The sequence below is a fragment of the Monodon monoceros genome, unplaced genomic scaffold (genome assembly GCF_005190385.1).
Source record: "Monodon monoceros isolate NGI ecotype Baffin Bay Population unplaced genomic scaffold, NGI_Narwhal_1 Super_Scaffold_2, whole genome shotgun sequence".
NCBI lineage: Eukaryota > Metazoa > Chordata > Mammalia > Artiodactyla > Monodontidae > Monodon > Monodon monoceros.
Window position 1 is genome coordinate 84,004,202 of NW_021703776.1, and position 23,213 is coordinate 84,027,414.

At 35.2% G+C, this 23,213-nt stretch overlaps 1 protein-coding gene and 1 pseudogene across 3 annotated transcripts in view; one reads left to right on the plus strand and one right to left on the minus strand.

The window, feature by feature from the left end:
* Positions 1 to 23,213, plus strand: part of MKLN1 (muskelin 1) — a 178,691-nt gene that overhangs the window by 110,032 nt on the left and 45,446 nt on the right. For all 3 annotated transcript variants that reach the window (XM_029233749.1, XM_029233750.1, XM_029233751.1), the window contains exons 9-12: positions 435 to 547; positions 9,609 to 9,821; positions 16,798 to 17,019; positions 20,133 to 20,262. In XM_029233749.1, the coding sequence (XP_029089582.1) occupies positions 435 to 547; positions 9,609 to 9,821; positions 16,798 to 17,019; positions 20,133 to 20,262 (678 nt within the window). The remainder of the gene's footprint in view (positions 1 to 434; positions 548 to 9,608; positions 9,822 to 16,797; positions 17,020 to 20,132; positions 20,263 to 23,213) is intronic.
* Positions 7,327 to 8,070, minus strand: LOC114901686 (annotated as a pseudogene).

Consider the following 23,213-nt stretch of genomic DNA (forward strand, 5'->3'; position numbering starts at 1 on the left):
CCCCCCCCTTTTTTTTTTTAACTATCTGAAGCTGCTTTGTTAAGAAGCTGGTAAATGTAAATTTTTTGTGGCCTGACACAGAAACTCCTAAACTGGCTGCACATCAGGATTCCCCCTGGACACTTTAAAAAGTACTGACTCTTTTTACCCACTGAGGACCTATGGAATCTGAATCTTAGGGGATGCCTCCTAGTTACCTTTGTATTTATAAATCTCTCAAGATAGTGGTTCTGCAGCAGCCCTTCCGTATGCCTATATTTAGGAAATACTAGTATTTATTTTGGAATGTTAACCAGTTTAAAAATCTCATTTTTAAGTTTACTTAGATGTACCTTCTTAAATGATCTTAGAAGCAATGGCTTGATCTGGGTGCCTATACTTAAATTTTGTTCTTAAGTTTATTTTTTTTGCACATATTTTTCTAATTTTCACAGAGACTGTTTATTTGTTTGGTGGCTGGGATGGAACACAAGATCTTGCTGACTTCTGGGCGTACAGTGTGAAAGAGAACCAATGGACATGTATCTCTAGAGACACTGAGAAAGAGGCAAGTTCTCAGACTTTTCATCCATGTGTATTACGTTAGGGGTGTGGTCGTACACTTCTTTTTCTGAATGATTTGTATTCTTTGTAAATGTCTATCAGCAGTGATAGCAGAAGAATTTGTGGTGACAAGTTTGGTTTAAGTATTCTTGCATTCCAGCTTCTATACCTGGTTCTTCAACTATTGGTACATGAACAAATCTATTTTATAGAGATAAATAGAAATGGGTATCTAATGTAATTTAGTTTTTAACCACTTTAGTTAAAATGTAACTGTGTAACTATTATTTTTCTTATGTTCTTGTCACCTCTACTCTTATTTTGAACATTTATCTTATTTTTATTTCCTCTGGAAAAATGTGCTTTTGGTTCCTCACTATCTTACTATTTTGGCCCCTCACTATTTGACTATCTTATCAGTTTTCACAAATGATGTGTATTTTATTTTTAACTAAACTTGTATGTATGTATTCATGTGTGAGTCTGTCTATTGATACATATATACATAAAGCTTTTCCATAGTGAATAGGATGTCTTGGATTTATGGCATTCTTTTATTTAATTTTTTGAATTATATAAGTGCATAATTAATTATACCCTGATATAAAGCACATATTCATATATTATTTTTTTAATCATTATAGAATTTTTTATTGTACTTTTCCCTCTAAGCAATTTCAGATTACAAGGTGAAAAATAAACTAAAACAAAACAGTAGTAGCAGCAAATGAAAAGGGGAGGAAAAGACCTAATTCAAAACCACTGATTTTAATGTAGGAAGACCATTTTTTTAAAATCTGGTGCTATGTCTTTAATCTTAGGAAATTAGATTCTTGTTTACTTGGTGTGTTCCTTTGTTAATCATTTGGGTAGTTTTTATCTTTTTAAAGAGATCTTAAAATTCTGATTTCTATTTATTATCCCTGTGAAAATGGCCTTTGCCTTTTCAATATTAAAGTACCATTTTCTGAAATGATTATTTTTATCCTCAACAAAAATAAAGACAGATCTTAAAAGAATACATATCTGATTTCTCTTAAACTATTTTAAATCTTAGTTAGTTGTATTTGTAATTATTCTTGCAAGAAGCCTACAGTTCATCCTGAAATCCTCCTCCTTCTTCATTGAGGGTATCTAATTAGGGCCTAAAGTTCCACCGGTTCTAGCACTCAGTATTGCGTTTCAGATGTTTCTTCCTCTCTATTCCTTTTGGCACTAATTCCAACTTTGTGGTTTCTTTCTTAAACGTTTTTGCTTCCATTGTTGATCTCCAGGTCTATTGTTCATTCATTAGCACAGTCTTTAAAAAAAAAAAAACATTTGGCCATGTGACACCTCTGCTTAAACCCTATGGTTAGCTTCAGTCCCTGTTTCTGTTATCTACTGCATTCCATATATTACATTACAAGCACCCACAAAACTTTAGTGGCATATAGTAATAAGCATTTATTTTGTTCACAAGTCTGTAGATTGGTTGGGCTCACTCATGTGCTGGGAGTCAGCTGACTGTCAGCTAGTCTAGATTAGCTTCCGAGACAACTTGGCTCTGTTCTACATAGCCACTCACCTTCCTGTTGGCTAGCATGAGTCTTGTTCTCGTTTAGGGGCAGGGCTGCAAGGAGGATGAAGTAGACATGAGCGCTCAATTAGATATATTATTGTCCCATTTTCCCAAAAGAAGTCATGTGACCAAATCCACAGTTATTGGGTGATGGGCAGCACTATCCAAGGGCATAGATACAGGGAAGTGTGAGTAATAACAGCAACAACAATGAAGTTTATCTACCTTAGTTCCTTTTGATTAGAGTAAAAACTTCAAATTTCTCATCATAATTTGGTCCCCATCTACTTTTCTAGCCTCATTTTTTGACTTTATGTGCTAGCTATACTTATAGTTGCTAGAATTATTCAACGTTCTCACCTGTGTTCTTTGTAATAGTGTTTTCCCAGTTTGGAATTAACAGAGGCTGCTCCTCCCGTGCACCCAGCTTTTATGTAGTGTATGCCTACTTACTCTTTAAACACAGTTCAGACTTCAGTTCCTCTGAAGCCTTTCTTGACTTCCCTAACCAGAATTAGAAGCTTCCTTAGGTGTGAACACTTAACCCCTTACATTCCTTGAATGGGTTACTATAATTGGTTTACATTTCTGTTTCCCTATGGAGACTCTGAATTCCTTAAGGCATGGATCATATGCTTACTCCTTAGTGAGTAAATAGTTCAGATAAGTTAAATAAAAAATTAATGCTGGAGAAAAGCAAAGGAATGACAAATACAAAATCCAGGAGAGTGGCTGTTTTGGCAGGAAGGGGCGATGGATTACAGGGGTCCTCAAAAGTAATGTTAATGTAATATTCTAAGTTATATTTAGAATGCAATTAATAATTATTTAAAACTAGTACTGGGAACATACAGAAATTATTTTGATGAGAATACTTTTTTTCTGTTATTTTGAAGTCCATAGAGATAAGTAAAGTGGTGATCCAGTACTGGAATTCAGATTTATTATAATTTATTACTACTTTCTTCATTTAAACACCTAAAAATCTTTTGTTGATCCAGCAGTGAAGTGAATGAGGATATATGGCTCCAGCAAAATGCTCATTCCTTCCAAAATTGAACAGAGTTTCATTTTGTTTTTTACACCAGTAAGTACAAGTTTTATTGTTTGATGATACCCCAGTGCATATGCTTTAAAAGTATGATATGCAATTAAAAAGCAAAATTACTATGTATAAAATAATTAAGCAACAAGGATATATTGTACAGCACAGGGAAATACAACCGTTATTTGATACTCACTTTAAATGGAGTATAATCTATAAAAATATCGAATCACACAGAAAAACCAAAATTAATTTAATTCACTTTAATTTACTTAGACTAAATAATGTATCTAATAGCTCATGTAGTAGATTGAAAGACAATAGAATGGCTCAGTTTTTAGAATAATTATTTTAAATGTTCATGTAGATATGCATGTAAGTTTTTATCAGTTCAAGACAAATTGTATTTTTAATTTTGCATTTTTATAAATCTCTTTAATATCTAGCTTAGTGGAAGACAGCTAGATTCTCATATGTGCTTTTGCATTTAATCTTTTGCAACATGTTGTTTTATGTGAGATATATGAAGAAGATTGGACCTCACATTGATACATCCTTGGAAAGGAAACTATTATTTTAATAGTAGCCTTTTTATATAATAGCACATGTACTTTTTTGATCTTATACCCCAAATTGACAAGTTGTTGTTTGCTTCTTAAAAATAATTGCACTGTAGTCTCTGAAACCATATCAGCTAATGTTTTGTAATTCTGTTACATTAAAATCCACTGATCTGTGTTGCTCTTTGAATGGATCTTTTACCCATGCTTGATTTTTTGCTCAGTGTGTTGGTCACCTGAAAAATATTGGTTCCCTGAGTTATGCAGGTCTTCAAATGTTGACATATTATTTTACAATATCCCCCAAACCACATATGATCACTCTCATTAGAAACATCTTTTAAGTGTTGGGAAGGTGTCAAGATCGCAGTGTCAGGTAGAAGTTTTCTAAAATTCTAAATTTGCTTAAAAATGTGCATTTTATTATTGGCAACAAATTTTATCAGTTGTTTTTCTTCAAGGATAACATACTTACTTCATTTATTTTTCAGAAAATGTCTGAATAACCATACTTGGATTGTTAGTTTTCTTTTGAGTAAATATCATGTTTCCTGGAAAAAGCAGCTACGTCAGCTTGCAGCTCAAACAATTGCATAAAATGCTTTTCCTTGAGACAACCATCATATATCAAGTAGCACTGTTTTATAGTTTTCTAAACTTCTTTAATTGTGACTTAATAGAAGGCAGCAAGATTCATATCTGCTTCTGCATTCAGTCTGTTGTTATATCAAAAGTCATGTAGCCTCTGGAAAATATCACATACACTTATAAGAGAGTAAGAGTGAAAAGACACATTTTTTAATCTTAGTATTGTTATGAAAATAACTTTGTAGATTCCCTAAAGACCCCAGACTGCACTGAGAACTGCTGCTTTAATCCACATTCCCTTTTCACATATAAACAGTTACCCAAATAATGCCTTAGTAATGTCCTTTATAGGTATCTTACTGTTACCCCCAACCTCTATCCCTGACCCAGGACTCAATTCATGATCATGCAGTATATTTCAGTGTCATGTTTCTTTAGTGTCCTTTAGTCTGGAACAGTTCCTTGACTTCTCTTTGTCTTTCTTGACCTTGGCATTTTTGAAGAATACAGGGCAATTGTTTTGTAGACTATCCTTCAATTTGATCTGTCTGATGTTTCCCCAGGATAGGATATAGGTTAAGCATTTTTAGCAGGAATGCCATGTGGAGGACATCGGGTCCTCCTAAGTATGTCCTGTCAGGAGACAGGCACATCATGTCAGTTTGTCTGATGTTAGCTTTGATCACTTGGTTAAGAAGGGTGCTCACCAGATTTCCCACTCCATATTAATAAGTAATTTGTGAGGAGACATTTTGAGACTATGAAAATATTCTGTTACTCATCAAACTTTTGCCCTTCTAGCATCCATTGATGAAACTGTTAAAGCTTTTCCCAAAGTGGTTGAACTATTTTATATTCCTTCCAGAAATTTATGAGAGTTCTGGTCGCTCCCTGTCTTCTTTCCCTGTTGAACTGCTTTGGCACCTTTCTCAAAAATCAATTGAGCATATAAGTATATGTCTCTCTTTGGACACTCTAATCTGCTCCATGATCTTTTGGTCTATTCATATTCCAGTATGACACTCCTTCAGGTCAAGTAATGTAAGAGACTTTCGTTCTTCTTTTTAAAAATTATTTTGACTCTTCTAGGTCCTTTACATCTTCATATAAATTTTAGAATCATATTGTCAGTTTCTAAAACTGTTGGACTTATGATTGGAAATGTATTCAGTCTATAAATCAATTTGGAGATAATTGATGTCTTAATGATACTGAGCCTTCTAATCCATGAACAGGGTTAAATTTCCATTTATTTCAGTCTTATTCATTACCTCCCAGCACTCGGAGTTTGCAGATTAGAGGTCCTTTTTATTTTTATTAAATGGATCCCAGTGTATTTTGTTTTTCCATGCTACTGTAAATGAAACTTAAACATTTTTAATTTTCAACTTGTTTGTATCATGTCACTTTTCTAAGTCCATTTATTATTTCTAACGGTTTCTCTTCTGTTATATGTTGATTTCTTAGGATGTTTTAAACAAATAGTCCTGTCATCTCTGAATAGAGACAATTTTAACTTCTTTCTTTCCACTCTCTTTTTCTGTCATAACTTTTAATTTTATTTTTTAATGCCTTATTGCACTGATTTGGACTTCCAGTACAGTATTAAATAGAAGAGATGAGAATAGACATCCTTATTTTGTTTCACGTCTTAGCAGGAAAGCATTCTGTATTTCACCATTAAAGGGAAAATTAGACTTAGGATTTTCATACATTCTTTATCAGATTGAGGAAGTTCATTTCTATTCCTAGTTTGCTGTGAGTTCTTCCTGATGCATATTTGTTGGGTTTATCAAGTGCTTGTTCTACAATATATTTATTGATAAGATTGTGTATTTTTCCCCTTTATTCTTTTACTTTTTTTTTTTGGCCACGCCACACGGCTTGCAGGATCTTAGTTCCCTGACCAGGTATTGAACCCAGGCCCCAGCAGTGAAAGCACAGAGTCCTAACTACTGGACCACCAGGGAATTCCCCCTTTACTCTTTCAATGTGGAAAATTACCTTGATTGATTTTCAAATGTAAAATTGACTTTGCATTTGTGAAATAAAACCCTTGTAGTTATGAAATATTATTCTTATATATTGCTGTATTCTATTTGATGTCTTGTTAAAGATTAGTTTTATTTCTGTATTCATGAGATATACTAGCTACCTGTATGTTACTTCTGCTCTTCCTCCTTTGTAATATTGTTATTTGGTTTCAGTGTTATGTTTTCCTCATAAAATACGTAAGTTAGGAATGAATAGAATACAAGTTTTAAAAAAGGAGGTCTTTTTCTTCCTCTGTTTTCTGAAAAATTTTGTGTAAAATTGATACTATTTTTTCCTTAAGTATTTGATAAATTTTACGAGTGTAGGCATCTGTGGCTGGCCTTCTCTTTGTGGAAAGATTTAAAATTATGAATCCAAGTTTTCAGATTTTCTCTTTCATCTTGTGTCAATTTTAATAAGTTATATTTTTTCCAAGGAATATGTCCATTTTATCTACATGGTCAAATTTTACTATGTTTTTCGATGATAGTTCCTTATTTTGTTTTTAATTTCTATTGATAGTATTGCTTTCATTTCTGATACTGGCAATTTGTATTTTCTCCCTTTAAAAAAAAATTAGTCTTGCTAGTGGTTTATAATTCTATGAATGTTTCAAAAAAAACTTTATTAATTTTCTCTATTTTTTTGTCTGTTCTGTAGTCTCTTGGTTTCTAGCCTTATCTTTATTCCCTTTTTTCTCCTTAGTTAGGAAGTAATTTGCTCATCATTTTAATAGCACTTGTGCTAATTAAGCCAAAGCAAGAAATTCTGTTATTCTCCTATTAAAACTTCAGATTTTACACTCTAGGAAATATGGCATCGATACATTATATCTTACCTGATACTTGTTTTTCAGATTATTTAATTACAGAGGAAATTCTTTCTTTCTTTCTTTCTTTTACTAAGCAAAGAACTTTATTAACCTTTTTTAAGCTTTATTCCCAGGCTTCTTCAGCTTAATTAGCTGCAAAGAATGAATTGTATATAAGCAAAAACCGAAAAGAGCCACAGTGTCCGGGGGCTTGGGCTTAAAAATATTAGAGATCTAGATTTTATCAGATCCATAAACAAAATTTTAAAAAGCAGTCATATAAAATAGCAGCTCCCAGTAACTTCTTCAAGATTTATCTTCTTCAGAAGTTAACTCAGTTCAGTTTGCTTCATTCTTGGAAGCCTCATCAAAATTCTCCACAAGATCTGGAACTTCATCATCGTCATCCTCTCCAGTGGCAAGTGGTGCTTTTCCATCCACAGGTTATTTGGGCAGAGCTTCAGCCAGTCTCCTTAAACTGGTCGGACTGTCTGCACCAAGGTGGTTTAAGGTGCTGGGTAGCATTTCTGTCAGCTGCTTTGTCTCAGCATGGCCTGTAATGGTGAAAATGTTTGCTCCCAGAGATGCCTGAACTTTAGGGTTGTTAAAGTGGATGACTGTCCCTTCGTTTGTGAACATATTCACTTCTTCAATACCAGAGATATTGTTTACCCGTAACTTCTTTAAGGAGAACTGAAGTTTTTTGTCGTCTGCTGTGGCTGTTCTATGAACCACCTTCTTTCTGCAAGCAGTTCCTTTCCCACCACTGTGCATTTGTGCCTGCAGTTTGGCGAGGTTTCTCCTGGTTCATGATAGTTTCTTTCATCTTGTTGCAGTGGAAATGTGGCCGTGTAGGGGACTAGGGTTGGCACTTAGGGGTTCTCGGGCAGACCAGCTGAGGTTAGGAGCACACACACAGGGACGCAAGATGGCAGCTGGAGCGGAAATTCTTTAAGTAACATTTCTACCTTATCTGCTGAAGATTTCCCTTCACAAAAATCTCTAAAAATAATTTTTAAAATAGTAATTAGTGTGAACACTAAATTGCAGATTTAAATCAACTTAATATCTGGATTAATAACACTAATGTCAAACTGTTCTTCCTGTCTAATATTTTTATTCCTTCATTTAATCTAAATAATGCTGGATTACTCTTCCTATAATACTGCTTTTTTATTTTATATCCTTCTCTAGAAACCTATAATAATTTTTTAATGCTTGCAAGATTACATTCAGTTCTCCTGTCAGTCATTCACAGGCTTTCTGTTTCTACCTTATACTTCAACTCTGTTATTTCTGTGGCAGGAATTCTTTATCTCAGTCATAACCCCACATGTTGTATTTAGTGTATTTTTGCTTTTGTTTCTCTTATCTTCGGGAGAAAACAATCTGGAAGAGTGGAAAGAACACAGTGTTTGGCTTGGTTACACTGGGGCTTAGATTCTCTATCTTAGTTTTGTGACTATAGACAGATTACTTAGACTTTGTGAAATGGTGGTATTATTTCTTTATGGAGTTGTTACAAGGATAAATGAAATATATACACACATACATAGTAATAATATAGACAGAATTTAGTAGATATTTAACAAATATTAGTTCACTTTCCTTTTCCCTCTTTCAGATAATCCAGTCCTACCCAATTGAAGTTCCTTTTTTTTATTTTTTCATGAACTCCTTTTTTGGGCCTTATACTACAGTTTTTTGTTGTTTGTTTTCTTTTTTTTACCTTTTATTCTGTCCTGTGATACAAGTGATCTCAACTAATTAATTTTTATTGATAATATATTGTTCTTCATTTTGTTCCCTAGTTGTTTAATGCAGCTGAGTCATTTATTGTCAGGAGAGTCAATTTTATATAATGTAAAGGCTGGATGAAGAAGTCAAGACTTGGATTCTCATTCTGCTTCTGTCACTAGTTTACTAGCTTTCAGGATGATATCATTCCTCTTTGAGCTTATATCTCCTCATCTTTAAAAGGAGATCATTAAACTACACTTTTATTAAGGTTCCTACCAATTATGAAATTCTAAATATTCTTGGAGTGCCTGTTTTATGCTAGATTCTGATGAAGCATACAAAAATATTTTGAAAAACCAAATGTGTCTTTAAGTAGATTGACATGTACAAAAGAATTAAGGTCTATACACAAATGACTAAAATGTAATGGAGTATATAGTAAAAGCCATATAAGTGTTATAAACAGAGTGCCATAGAATAGAGAATAGTTCATCTCATCTTTCCTGGTAGAGTTTAAGCTTTTCTAAGTAAGATTTGTGTCTCCTACTGCTTCTTTTATTTTCCCCTAGAGATTTAAGCCTAGTATTGGACATATATAATAGTTGGACTTGATACAAGATTCTGAGCAAACCCTTTTCGTGAAAGTAAACAAAATAGGGCATTTAATTTTGTCTTCTGTTATTCTTCGAATTTTTTTCTTTTCATTCTTTTTTTTGCTCTCCACAGAATGGTCCTAGTGCTAGATCATGTCATAAAATGTGCATTGACATTCAACGAAGGCAAATCTACACACTGGGGCGTTATTTGGATTCCTCTGTGAGGAACAGCAAATCTCTGAAAAGTGATTTCTATCGTTATGACATTGACACAAACACATGGATGTTACTCAGTGAGGATACTGCTGCTGATGGAGGACCGAAACTGGTGTTTGATCATCAGGTTTGGTGCACAGATAACTGTATGGTGGAATTAATTAGTGCTCAGTGACTGTTGCTCTTAGAGTTTATTTCACATGTTATGCTGAGTTTTCTATTGGTGGTTTCTACTACAAATACCTATGACAGATAATAAAAAGAATTACTGTTTCAGTAGATATAAAGTTATTCTTTAAAAGTTATTTTCTCTTGTTTGGTGCAGAATAAAATACTAAGATCTCAAAACACAGTTGTTAATTTATAAAAAATTTATAGAGAGTAGATGGAGCAATACATATTAGGAAAAACAGATTTAGTTTTATGATATTCATAAATCATACCAATAACAACTTGCCCTTTTAAAACTTTTTATTCTACATTCCTGGAAAATTTTAAATTATTTTATAATGAGTTCAAGAATTGGAAATGTAGAGTTTTTCTTCCAATGCGAGTGAAATATATTTACTTTTGTATATAATCACAAACTCAGTATAAAACAGATAAGAATTTGGCGTGTACTAGATGAAGTTTAAATTCAGCACCAATAGAAGTCATAGAATGATGTTGTAGACAAGAAGACTTTATACAGCAATCTCTTAAACCATTTAAATATGAATATGTATGTAGCTGTCATATCATCATCCCCATTATCGTTGTTATCTGTCTTTGAAAACTTATTTTATATCAGTTCAGTACAGGTCAGTACTACCTCAAACAAAAGAGTAGCCACTTTGAATTCTGTAGGCAGTTTTGCTTGGCTTAACCCATATCCAAAGGTTTTTGGAGTATGGGGAAGAAAAAGACTTTTAAAAAATCTGTAACACTATTGATGAACAAAGCATTATGTATTACTTGAGAAATGGGGAGTGGTGCTAGAATTTATGACAGAATCTAGCTTATGCTTAATATCTAGGCATTAAAACCCAAGTCTTTATTTATTGTTTCTTTACCAGTTTTTGTTAATTCTTTGCTTTAAAACTTTCCTCCTGCCATATTTATACTAACAAGTAGTTTTAATAGAATGGTAAGGAAAAGAGGAGTGGCTTATATGTCTATTGAGTATGTGGTGGGTGGAAAATCAAAAACATTAGTCTTCAGAGTACTCCCTAGATTGAATTTGGAACTTGTGCTGGCTGCACGTAACCGAGCTCTGTAAAGCTTTGCACTTCTCTGCTGACATCCTCAGTGTTGTTCATGTGGAAAATAAGAACTCCCAAAAAAGTTAAACTTCTTCTGATCTTTTAAAAACAGAACATCAGCAGATAACGTTGTTAGGGAAACAGTTCATTTTCTTGCCTCCAACTGGTTACAAATTTCTTTTCCAAAAGAGGCTTATGTTTTTACAGGTTGAAAAAAAGAATAATTTAGGGGTAGTCTGAGTATAGCACATATGCTGTCCTTGTGTGGGGGCCTTTGTTTCTCTTGACTTTGGTAAAACAGAATGTTCCCTGAAGCCTAGGTTCAATAATGCTTGGTTTTCAACTCATTAGTTGTTATTAACAGAACACTAGGGGTGAAGAAGCCAGGATTTCAGTGCTAATTCAGCCACCAGCTGCTTCTGTGACCTTGAACAATTAACACAATGTATAAGCCTCCATTTTCTGTTCTGTTTCATGAAAATAAAGTTATAAGTTGGAACCTACTCCAAAAATTACTTGGAGTTGTTTGTGACACTTTAAGATTTGACACTTAACATTCAAATTTGAGAGGAACGTGAGAAAGTTAGAGGCCTGAAGATATGGTTAAAAGTTACTTTGCCATTTTGAATTTTAACATATTAAAAAACTTAAAATTCAAAGACATTTGTATTTCCTAAGGACACAGTGGCAGCTTAGTTCTGAAGCTTTCCATGGTGTTGCTTTGTGTGATCTTTCAGGAACAATGAGAACCAAACAAAAAGATTTTAAAAAAACACAAGTCACATATTCAGCAAAACCAGAAGCCAAAGAAAACCCACAACTCCCAATTCCTTGTAAGTTTAGCCAAAAACAACTGGAATACCCAGAACCTGTATTGAAACTCACAGCAATGTAATGGGGAGAACTGGGAATGTAGAGGAAGCTTAGCAGAAGTACATCGTAATGGAAGTGTCATGAGCAGAGCAGAAATTGAACCCAGTGCAGCCACTGGGGGAGTCAGTTAAATACCATGTGGAAAGTGCCTAGCAAGGCCCATAAGTGGTAGATATCAGAAAGCACCATCTTCCAAAAGCAAAGGAAACACTATGACAAGTGGGGACAGTGGCTCTTTATGCATGTCCGTTGAAGGAACTGGGGGAGCTCAAGGCTCGAGATAGAAGCCCCCTAAACCAGATGAGGTTCATAGTTAGAGAAGATGGCTTCACAGAAGCGCCATATTTTGAAGAAGCCATTCAGTTCAGTAGCAATAGAGGAGGAAGTCCTTGAGCAAGAATGTCACACTTCCATAGGGACCTTGTATTATCTGGTCCAGGGGAATTCAGCTCATTTTAAATATGAAAAACTAAAAAGCAGTAAACACCAAATCTTTAGAGAAGTACTCTAAAGAAAAACAATAAAAGGAAAAAGAACAGCAAAAACTTTCTTTCATGCAACAGCAGATGAAAATTATATTCCAATATTCTAACATGAATTAATTGACTTAATGAAGCTTGAAACTCTGAAGAAAACTACAAGGCATACATTCAAGAATGCAGATGAGATGGCCAAATAATAGGAGCAGGTGTAAATCTGCTGGACCTGGTAAATCTCAAGAAAGAAATTGAAGAAAAATATAGTAACACTTCAAAAAATGAAGACTAGTTTACAAGGAGCATAAAGAAGAATAGGTTAGGGTCATAAGAAATAAGAAAGGCAGGTAAAGAAAACAAATATAGTTATAAGGGCTAGCCAGAAAATTACAGATAGAGAAGGCAGGCAAAAGAGAGCCAGCGTACACATAATTGGAGACATTAAAGAAGAAAACCAAAACAATGGAACAGAAGAAATATTTATACATAAAATTCAAGAAGGAAACCTATTCCCCATAGTATAAGAGGACCTGATATTGATAAATTCAGGGAAAATTGACCTAGGCATTCAACTCTAAGATATATATATTACTAACACTGAATTTAAAAGATAAAGAGGCCATTTGGTGGGCAACTAGATGAAATGATCCAGAAGTAAAATGAGACTGATATCAGATTTCTCTACAGCTGTATTCAGTGCCAAGAGACAATAGAGCAATATCTAGAAGGTATTCAAAGAAAAGACAGTGTGAGCCAAGGGTTTTATATCTAGCCAAACTGTCCTTCAAATATAAGCACATTTTGAGGAAATTGCTAGAAAATGGAATGTGAGCTAATCAAGAAATGACAGGAGAAACTTTAATCACAGTATTGGAGATCTCAGCTCATTGGCATTCTCCCTGGGTCATTGTGGATCATTGGCAGGCTGAACATATATTTTTACCCTCCTCCTGCCCAACATCCTGTGAAATGACAAGAGAATATATTAGTAATAGTGTAGAAAAAGAAAGAATGCCCTTAGGGAATTTTAAATATTTGAGGGAATTTCTCAAAGAAAGCAGGTAGGATCAGATCCAACCAGAAGAAACCACAACCTATAAGATAGCAGCAACTTGAGTCTCAAAGCATGTAGTTGGGGCAAACAGTAGATGATCAGTGGGAGATGAAACAGCAGGACATTTTCCAGGTTGACTGAGTAGCATTGAACTGTGATAATTATTAATAGGTCAAGTGTTCAGTGTGGTCATTGGAGCTGGACAGATAGAGCAATACTCCTAAGAGGCACTGGAGAGCTGCTGCAGAACCTTTCACAGCATCATGTCTCATCTTGCCTTACCCAGTCCCTTGAGGTAGACTACTGTATATTGCAACAGGCAGATGAATAGGGATTCTCAGATACAAAGAAGACTAAAACAATAACCCCCAAATCCAAATATTTGAAGATAATTAGTACTATGAGATATGAGGTTCTGAACTCAACAGATTAAGAATCAACAAAGAAGAACAGTTTGTAGTGTAAATTGAAGAAGTCTTTAAGGTAAATTTAAGTGATTTCTTAGAGCAATTCAGGAGGCTATTGCATTCATGAAAAGGAAATATATAGAAAAATTATAAATTAAAGATTTGATAGTGAAATTAAAATCTCAGTAAATAGATTAAAAAGCAGTGTGGACATACCTCTAAATGGTTACTAAATTAGTGAGGTAAGATTATGAGAGAAAAGTTAAACAGAGAAAAGGGTCTGAAGTTCCAACATCCACCTTATAGGAGTTCTAGAAAGAGAATGGAGGCCAAAACAACAAGAACAAACCACTCAAGGTAAAAATGAAGAAAATTCTCAGAGCTGAAGAAAGATCATTTTCAGAATGAAAGAAATTCCAAGTGCAGATCAGAATGAATGAAAAAAGAATATCCCTACCTAGATACTTCCTTAATGAAATTTCAGAACCAAGGAAGAAGAGAAAATCCTAAAAGCTACAGAGAAAGCTGGTTACCTTTGTAGGTAAGCAAGGATCAGATTAACATGAGGCATTTTTGGAGGTTGGTGGGAGGTAGGGTAGTGGGTTGGACAATACTACTTAGAAGGCTTTATAGCAATAGCTTCAAATTTTGTGAGGAGGAAATTATCTTGAACCCAACCTAACCCTAGCCAATTTTGTGTTCATGTGATAAAGTAAAATAAATAGACGGTTTTAAATTAAAAAGCAGTTGGGGATGGGGTGGGGAATAAGTGGCTATCCCTTATTTATTTGCTTTTATTTTATTTTAATTTATTTATTATTTACTTATTTATTTATGGCTGTGTTGCGTCTTTGTTGCTGCGCGGGCTTTTTCTAGTTGCGGTGAGCGGGGCTACTCTTTTGTTGCGGTGCGTGGGCGTCTCATTGTGGTGGCTTCTCTTGTTGCAGAGCACGGGCTCTAGGCGTGCAGGCTTCAGTAGTTGTGGCTTGCGGGCTCTAGAGCGCAGGCTTTGTAGTTGTGGCCCACAGGCTTAGTTGCTCCACAGCATGTGGGATCTTCTGGGACCAGGGCTGGAACCTGTGTCCCCTGCATTGGCAGGCGGATTCTTAACTGCTGCGCCACCAGGGAAGTCCTGTTTATTTGCTTTTAGAAATTAAATATACCTAACCTGACAGAGTAGGCTTAAAAGATTTCTTCAAGTCTTGAGGGAAAAGATTCTATGATCTCACAGAGTTTAATAAGCCATTGGATTTTCAAACATTTTTCAGAGATTAAAAATTAAAAGGAAACCATAAACTGACGAACAACATAAAGTTTCCTAGAGTGATTAAAACTTGTTATTTGGGGCTTCCCTGGTGGCGCAGTGGTTGAGAGTCCGCCTGCCGATGCAGGGGACACGGGTTCGTGCCCCAGTCTGGGAAGATCCCACATGCAGCGGAGTGGCTGGGCCCGTGAGCCATGGCTGCTGGGCCTGCGTCCGGAGCCTGTGCTCTGCAACGGGAAAGGCCACAACAGTGAGAGGCCTGCGTACCCGCAAAAAAAAACAAAAACAAACAAACAAAAAAAACTTGTTATTTGATAATTGACCCTCATTGAAACTACCTATCTTATCCAGGGAAGAACCAAGCTGAAGGAATAAAATTGTTTCTGTTTTGTGTCATTGTTCTAAGATATGGGAAATAATCAAGCTAAACAGTATCTTAGTCCCTTTTTGGGTTGGTTTGGTCCGCTATGCAAGAAAGAGCTACTAAGATAAAGATGTTTATGCCTCTCCCCTGATAACAAATGAGAATAGCTATATCAAAATGAAATTTAAATATCCCCAAAAGGAAAGAGAAGCTCCCTTTGTAGCCATATAAAGTAGAACCATAGGGGCTAGATAACAGAGATTGAACCAAATTAGTATGAATCTGTGAACTTACGAAAATGTAAATAGACTCACATTATGTGTGTCCCTCAACAATGTATGGATTGCTTTTCATGATATAATCATTTAAGATTAAAGGGTAGGATCACTTTTCTTTGTAGTGCCAGGGACATAAAAGCTTTGACATCTCAGTTTTTCAACCGTGTTCCTGAAGATTTCACCCTTAAGGAATTGTAAATTTTCATCTTAATTTATGGAAGTCTGCCAGAAACCTGGGAAATGGCAAGTGAGTGAATCTTTTTAGTGGTAGGTAAAGATTAGGAGGCGCTAGAATCCTTTCTTTTTAATATTTAATATTAATTTTAAAATAAGCTTTACAATTATTTTAATAGTTTCTTATTAAAACAATACAAAAAATAGATAAGTAGCAGGAGTAAATTGATGGGAGGAGAGAATTGAACATATAATGGCTAGTATTTGTGCTTTAGCAACAACAATAAAAAAAATAGGTGTTTTACATACACTTTATTCTTTAAACATAAATGCCACTTGTATTCAGCATCTAATTACCAACTTGAACTTACATATTCTTCGAAATAGAATTTGTTTCACCTGGAGACTGATTGCTGCAAATGTCTTTTCTTGTGTTTGTTTTGCTATTTGGTAACAACATAATTTGAAGAATTTTGTAAAATAAATGCGGAGAGGTGAATTAAGCTGCATCACTCTTATTCACATATCTTCTCTCTTATTAAATGGTAGCAAGAGGAATAGAATGGTTGCCTAGAATGGAGAGAAGGGAGTTTTTATAAGGAGGATGTGATCACTGCCCACAGAGTATGGTCAGTGTTTACTCTTAGTTATAAGTCAGTACCTAATGTATTATTGGTTGATTTGGTAAAAATTATGCAGCTTCAAGAAAGCATAAAGCTCCTTAACCCAGCATATTTTATTCTCACTGGAAAAAAAATGGAAACCTGAAAAGGTATTTAGAAATCCATCCTGAATCTCTGCCAGGTGTTGAGCAGTATTTTAATAAGTGCATATGATAATCAGGGATGGTATTTGGTGTTATTAAGACAATGTTCACTTCTTTGAGATTCTAAAACCGCACACATTGGTTTCATTTTAGCACATATGATAGGAACAATCTAAAACTATTCAATCTGTTGCCTTGTTCTATAGATGTGTATGGACTCAGAAAAACATATGATCTACACCTTTGGTGGTAGAATTTTGACATGTAATGGCAGTGTAGACGACAGCAGAGCCAGTGAACCACAATTCAGTGGATTGTTTGCTTTCAACTGTCAGTGTCAAACCTGGAAACTTCTTCGAGAGGACTCCTGTAATGCTGGGCCTGAGGACATCCAGTCTCGTATAGGACACTGCATGCTATTCCACTCAGTAAGAATATTCTGTACATTGTCTTATGTTATTGTGTCATGTATCTCTCAATAGGAAAAGAAGTGGTGAAATCTAATTCTTCAGTAAGAGCAAATTTTTCATTAGAAATAAATGTGTTGGCAATGATAGACAAAAACAAAGCTACCTTTAACATGGAACTGTTTGCTAATTATAAGATTCTTCTGTCAACCTAATAATTCCTAAGTAGTTATCAGCTGAGTACTAATCTAGGCACTTTAATGACTAACTTCACTGCTTATATGTAGTAGCTATTTCTCTTTCTTATATACCTTTCTACTTACTGTTTTCTCTTAGTGTCTAGAAGATCAATTTTCTTATCTGTTTTTATTTTCCCCTCTGCTACTCTCCATTAAGTGCAAAGGATTAAGAATTGACTTAATGGAATTAGAATTAAAATTTATCAGCAAAAACCAGCATACAGACATTTCTTTAACCTTTTTTTTTTTTTTTTTTTTTGTGGTACGCGGGCTTCTCACCGTTGTGGCCTCTCCCATTGCGGAGCACAGGCTCCGGACATGCAGGCTCAGCGGCCATGGCTCACGGGCCCAGCCACTCCGCGGCACGTGGGATCCTCCTGGACCGGGGCACGAACCCGTGTCCCCTGCATCAGCAGGCGGACTGTCAACCACTGCGCCACCAGGGAAGCCCTCTTTAACCTTTTTATGTGCTATAGTGAAAACTTGGGCTTCTTGCTGTGAACATAACTTTAAAAATACACTGTGGAATATTTTTAACATATACCAAAGTAGAGAGAAGAGTATAATAAATTCCCATGAACTTATTTATCAGTTTCAACAGTTAGCATTATTCGACTGTTCATCTTTCATATATCTAACCCACTTATATCTTATTTTTTTTAATGTTTCTTTGATTTTTAAGTTTATTCTTAAGTTCTATTGTGTTGGGGTATTTTGAAGCAAATTCCAGACATTGTATCATTACACCTATAAATACCGTATTGTATCACTAACAGGTAAGGACTTTTTAAAAACATAATTATAGTATCATTATAAAACCCAACCAAAGTATTGACAAAAACGATTTCTTTATATCATTTAATATTGCATTCATTTTTTCCCTAAAATACTGAAAAATACCTTTTCATAGTTGTTTTATCCAAGTCAGGATCCAGAAAAGGTCTATGTATATTGCATTTGGTTGTTAAAGCTCTTAAATTTCTTCTAATCCATAACAGTACTCCCCTCTCCTATTTTTTTCCCTCTGTATACCACTTATTTGTTAAAGCAAGTAAATCTAGAATTTCCCATTTTCTTAGTTTGACCGATTTTATACTCATGGTGTCATTTAACATGATCCTCTATCTTCGGTATTTCCTGTGAGCTGGTGTGTAGATCCAGAGGCTTGAATTTAGTTTAGATTCACTCTGCTTTTTAGGGCGGGCCAAAAGGGGAGTTGCAAGAATACTTCACAGCTGGTCTGATTGCAAGATATAAAGAGACATTTAATGTGTAGTTGTCATACTTTTGGTGATGTTAAAATTGTTCTGGTGGGTTTAGGTGTTAACAGCCTGATTGATCAATTATAAAGTTTCCTGTCAACTTGTTATCTGATGGGTTTAGCAGCCACTGATAGTCATAGACTATAGTGACTATAGTCATAGACTAATCTATAGTCATAGATTTTAGTAGGGTTTGAAAAATGGTCATTTTTCTAATCACATAATTTCTTCATTTATTAACTGTGATTGTACTATAAAAGCTTATCCTCGTTAACTAACTGGCTACCCTAATATGTAAACCGCACAGGATAGGTAATATAAATGTTTGATTCTTTTCCTCTGTCACCTTTTCATGTTAATGAGGTGAGGCTCTAGAGTTTACCAATTTTTTTTTTTAAGTATTATTATGAACTTGGGAATTTTATTTATTTTATGTGTTTAATCCAATGCTGTCGTTATTCTTTTTTTTTTTTTTTTTGCGGTATGCGGGCCTCTCGCTGTTGTGGCCTCTCCCGTTGCGGAGAACAGGCTCTGGACGCGCAGGCTCAGTGGCCATGTCTCACGGGCCCAGCCACTCCGCGGCATGTGGAATCTTCCCAGACCGGGGTATGAACCCGTGTCCCCTGCATCGGCAGGCAGACTCTCAACCACTGCGCCACCAGGGAAGACCCATTATTCTTTTTGATCCCTTAATTTTTCTCTATCTTCAGCCAGTGGGAGTGCCCACCTCCCAGTATACCTTTGCATATATGGACACGCGCATATATGTATGTATGTCTTTTTTAGTAAGAGAAAAATCATGAGTTCATACTGATATGTCCAAGTCAAATTTAAGATCATAGAGTTTTAAAATTTAATATCTTTGATTTTGTTTTTGTGTATCTTTTAAGGTTAAAATCCTACTTCCTAATGACGATATGTTACTTGCTCTGTCTTTCTATAATAGTTTACAGAATAGCAAAACTAAACAAAATCACTGAGTGCTGTTTAAGATTGCTTTCTGATTATTGTTCTGTTTAGAATATTGCCTACTAGGGATGGGAGTCAAAAACAAGAATTAAAATCACTAGAAATACTACTTCTCTGTGTGATCACGTGTCTCTGTGTGATCATATCTTTGTATACAGGCTTTGTATATAGGCTTATTTGTTTCACTTTTTTCCAAAGATTATTTTTTCTTTTAAGTTAATTTTGTTTTCTAATTAAGTAAAAACATATACATAGTTCTAAAGGCAAAACCGTCAGTATCCTTTTGGAGATATATGGTTTTTATCCCTGTCTTCCTGTTTTGTCACTTCCCCTATAGCTGTCCTTTATTAGTTTCCTTTGTTTTTGTTTCTTTTTGAAGAAAGAAACAACACAACACACATTACTTTTTCTCCTTTCTTACACAAAGGCAGCACCCTATAGCCATTATTCTACACCTTGCTTTTTTTTTACTTTAATAGGATATCTTAGAGATTACCTCTTAGCAGTATATAGAGAGCTTCCTCATTCTGCTTTGTACCAGTATAGTACTCCATTGCATGGAATCTCTCGTGAAATTACTTTTTTAGAGTTTTAAATTTTAAAAGGATCATTCTGAATTCTTCGTGGAAATGACTTTTTTTTTCTTCTTTGCCCTTTTTTTCAGAAAAATCGTTGCTTATATGTATTTGGTGGCCAGCGATCAAAGACCTATTTGAATGATTTCTTTAGTTATGATGTGGATTCTGATCATGTAGACATAATATCAGATGGTACCAAGAAAGACTCTGGAATGGGTAAAGGCGTTTAGTGATTCTTCTCTCATGTCTTAATTACTTTAGGTAGAAGACTATATCCCATTTTCTTTTCTTTCTAACCATTCTTTATCCTTTTCCCATTTGTTTAACTGAAGTGATTCTAAGAGGAAGAAAACCCTCTACCAGCTAAACTATTTAATTCAACCTGTTTAAAAATACTATATGAATTATTATTGTGATTTCCTTTGAGCAGAAAGACAGTGTGTGAATTTCTAAAGGAATTACGTGTGTGCTTGTAATGGGTGATAGTAAGAATTAATAACTTAAAAACTGTATTATCCTGTATTTGCTAATTCTTTCCACCTCACTAAAGTGACTTGTATATTAGGCACATATAGTAGAGTATGTCTTTGTTCTGAGGGAAGACTTCACATAATTCATTGGTAATGCCGTATAGCTTTACAAGCTCTGCATCCAGGAAGTTATTCTCCTGGTGATAGGGTAACTAGTTTGCCTGAGATAATGCCAGTTCATGTATAATTATTAATAGTGCCCCATTCACTCTCAAAAGTGTCTTATTTTGGATAATTTTCATAGTTACCCTGCTTAGTAGTCACTTTGCTTGTGATTGGTATACACAGAAGAATGGTATTTGTTTAAGACCCAATGGTTTAAAATGCCTAATTAGAGCAATAGGGTGAGAAATTAGATCAGCTTGCTTTTCCTTTTATCTATTATTTATAAATATATATATATATTTTAAAATAGTTGTTTATATTTAGGAGGAATTTTTTTAAAAAACAAGATAGCACCATTGTATAAAAGTGCATGTGAAGTAGTTTGACCCTCAGGATCTTTCTCCCATACTTCCTACTGGGAAGAGGCTAGAGCTTTATTTTCTGAGGGAACTAGAGGCTCTGTGGAGGCAGAGGGAACAGGGTAGAAAATAGAATTAAGTCTAGGTACTGAACAGTGGAACTTCTAACCATTTCCCTGCTCTCATGACGCTAGGCATGTGTCTCCTACAAAAGGTTAGTATCACTTTCTCTGGAGAAAAATATGGCCTCATAAAAAAGATTTCCAGATACTATTGTTTGGGGATATGCTCCCTCCCGCCCATAAAATGTCTAATCTTGCCTGTTGGCTGCCAGTACAGTGGCTACTTTTGTGGCCCAGTCCCCCTACTGTGTTGCCTACAGTTGTACACATACTGTTTTCAATTAAATTTTACTTCTTCACTCTTTTTCTTTTGGAGTATTGGTAGCCACCTGTTAGGGTGTTATGAGGTCTAACTAAGATCAGCTGAGTCAAGTGTCTGCCATACATCATGAGCTCAAGAAGCATTTCCTTCTTTTTTTTTTTTTTGCGGTACGCGGGCCTCTCACTGTTGTGGCCTCTCCCGTTGCGGAGCACAGGCTCCGGACGCACAGGCTCAGCGGCCATGGCTTACGGGCCCAGCCGCTCCGCGGCATGTGGTATCTTCCCGGACCGGGGCATGAACCCATGTCCCCTGCATCAGCAGGAGGACTCTCAACCACTGCGCCACCAGGGAAGCCCCTATTTCTTCACTCTTAATGAACTGTCGGTTAAGTATCTTCTGTATTAGGACCTTCCCTATGAAAGAGAGAGACAAAAACAAAACAAACCTGAAAACAGAAATCTGGAGTGATGCACTGAACACAAGTACATGAAAATAATAATGATCAAGATCACTTTTGGTAGAGAAAAGGATACTGCATCCATAAAACAATAATAGGATGTAATGAAAGATCAGAGACTTTTGGAAATAAATTTTGTTAAAATAAAAAGTAGGAGAGTTGTAAGACATCTGTCTCCCTAAAAATAGACAAAGAGACAGAGATGGAAATTGGAGAAAACAAGGATATTAGAAAATCAATATAGGAGGTCCAGTGTTGAACTCATAATAGTTTCTCCAACTATGGAGAACAAGGAAATGGAGGAGACTAGATTATAAAACAAAGAATTAACAGAAAATTTTCCTAAACTGGAAAGTATTGGTCTGCAAATTATAAATGGCCCCCTTTGGAAGTCAGTACATTGAATTTAGAAGAAAAAAAAAAAAACCTTCTCAATTGGAAGGCACATCATTGTTCGTTGTGGAATTTTACATACCAGCCATAAAAAGAATATCTAAGAAGCTGCCACTGTAAAATAAGGTTAGATTCAAAGGAACAGGTCTTAGAATGATAGGAATTTTCAGCAACATTGGAAGCTGATAAGGGGAAACAAGGTCTTAAAAATTCTGAAGGAAAATTATCATCAACCTGGAATTCTATTCCTAGCCAAGAAGGAAGAAATAGTATTTTCAGATATAACAGGTTTATTGGTGGGGTATGTGTTTGTTTGCAAGTAATAGAAAACCAAGAGAAGAATGGCTTAAAAAATAGGGAATCTTTTCTCTCACTGGACAAGAAATCCAGATGTAGATAATCTGGGACTGATGTACTGACTCAAGAAATGTCATGAAGGCCCTCAGGTTCTTTTTAGTCTTTGTTTTTCTATTTTTAACTCGCTGTAGCCTCATGGTGGCAAGTTGGCTGAAGTACCTCAAACATCATGTCTTCATTCCAGATAGGAAAAAAGGAAGGAGAGCAAAACGTACACAGAAAGCTCCCTACTTACATTTCGTTGACTAGAACTGTGAAACCTGGCTTCAAGAGAGTCTGGGAAAGCAAGAGATTAGCTTTTCCAGCCTTTGTATAGTACATAGGGGAAGGGGTTTGGAAATGGCTGTTGGATCGTGTAATTAAGAGTGTCTGCCACACAGGTTAAAAAAATGATAGATCTTTTATGCACTCTTTTTTAGGAAGTTAGTACACCATATACACTAACAAAAGGGAGTAAAAGTAGTCAAAAAGTACACCATATACACTAACAAAAGGGAGTAAAAGTAGTTAAAAAGAAAACATGCTGAGAGCTAAGGAAAAGAGAATCTAACACAGGAAAGCAGTGAAGGGCCATCCCAAGAT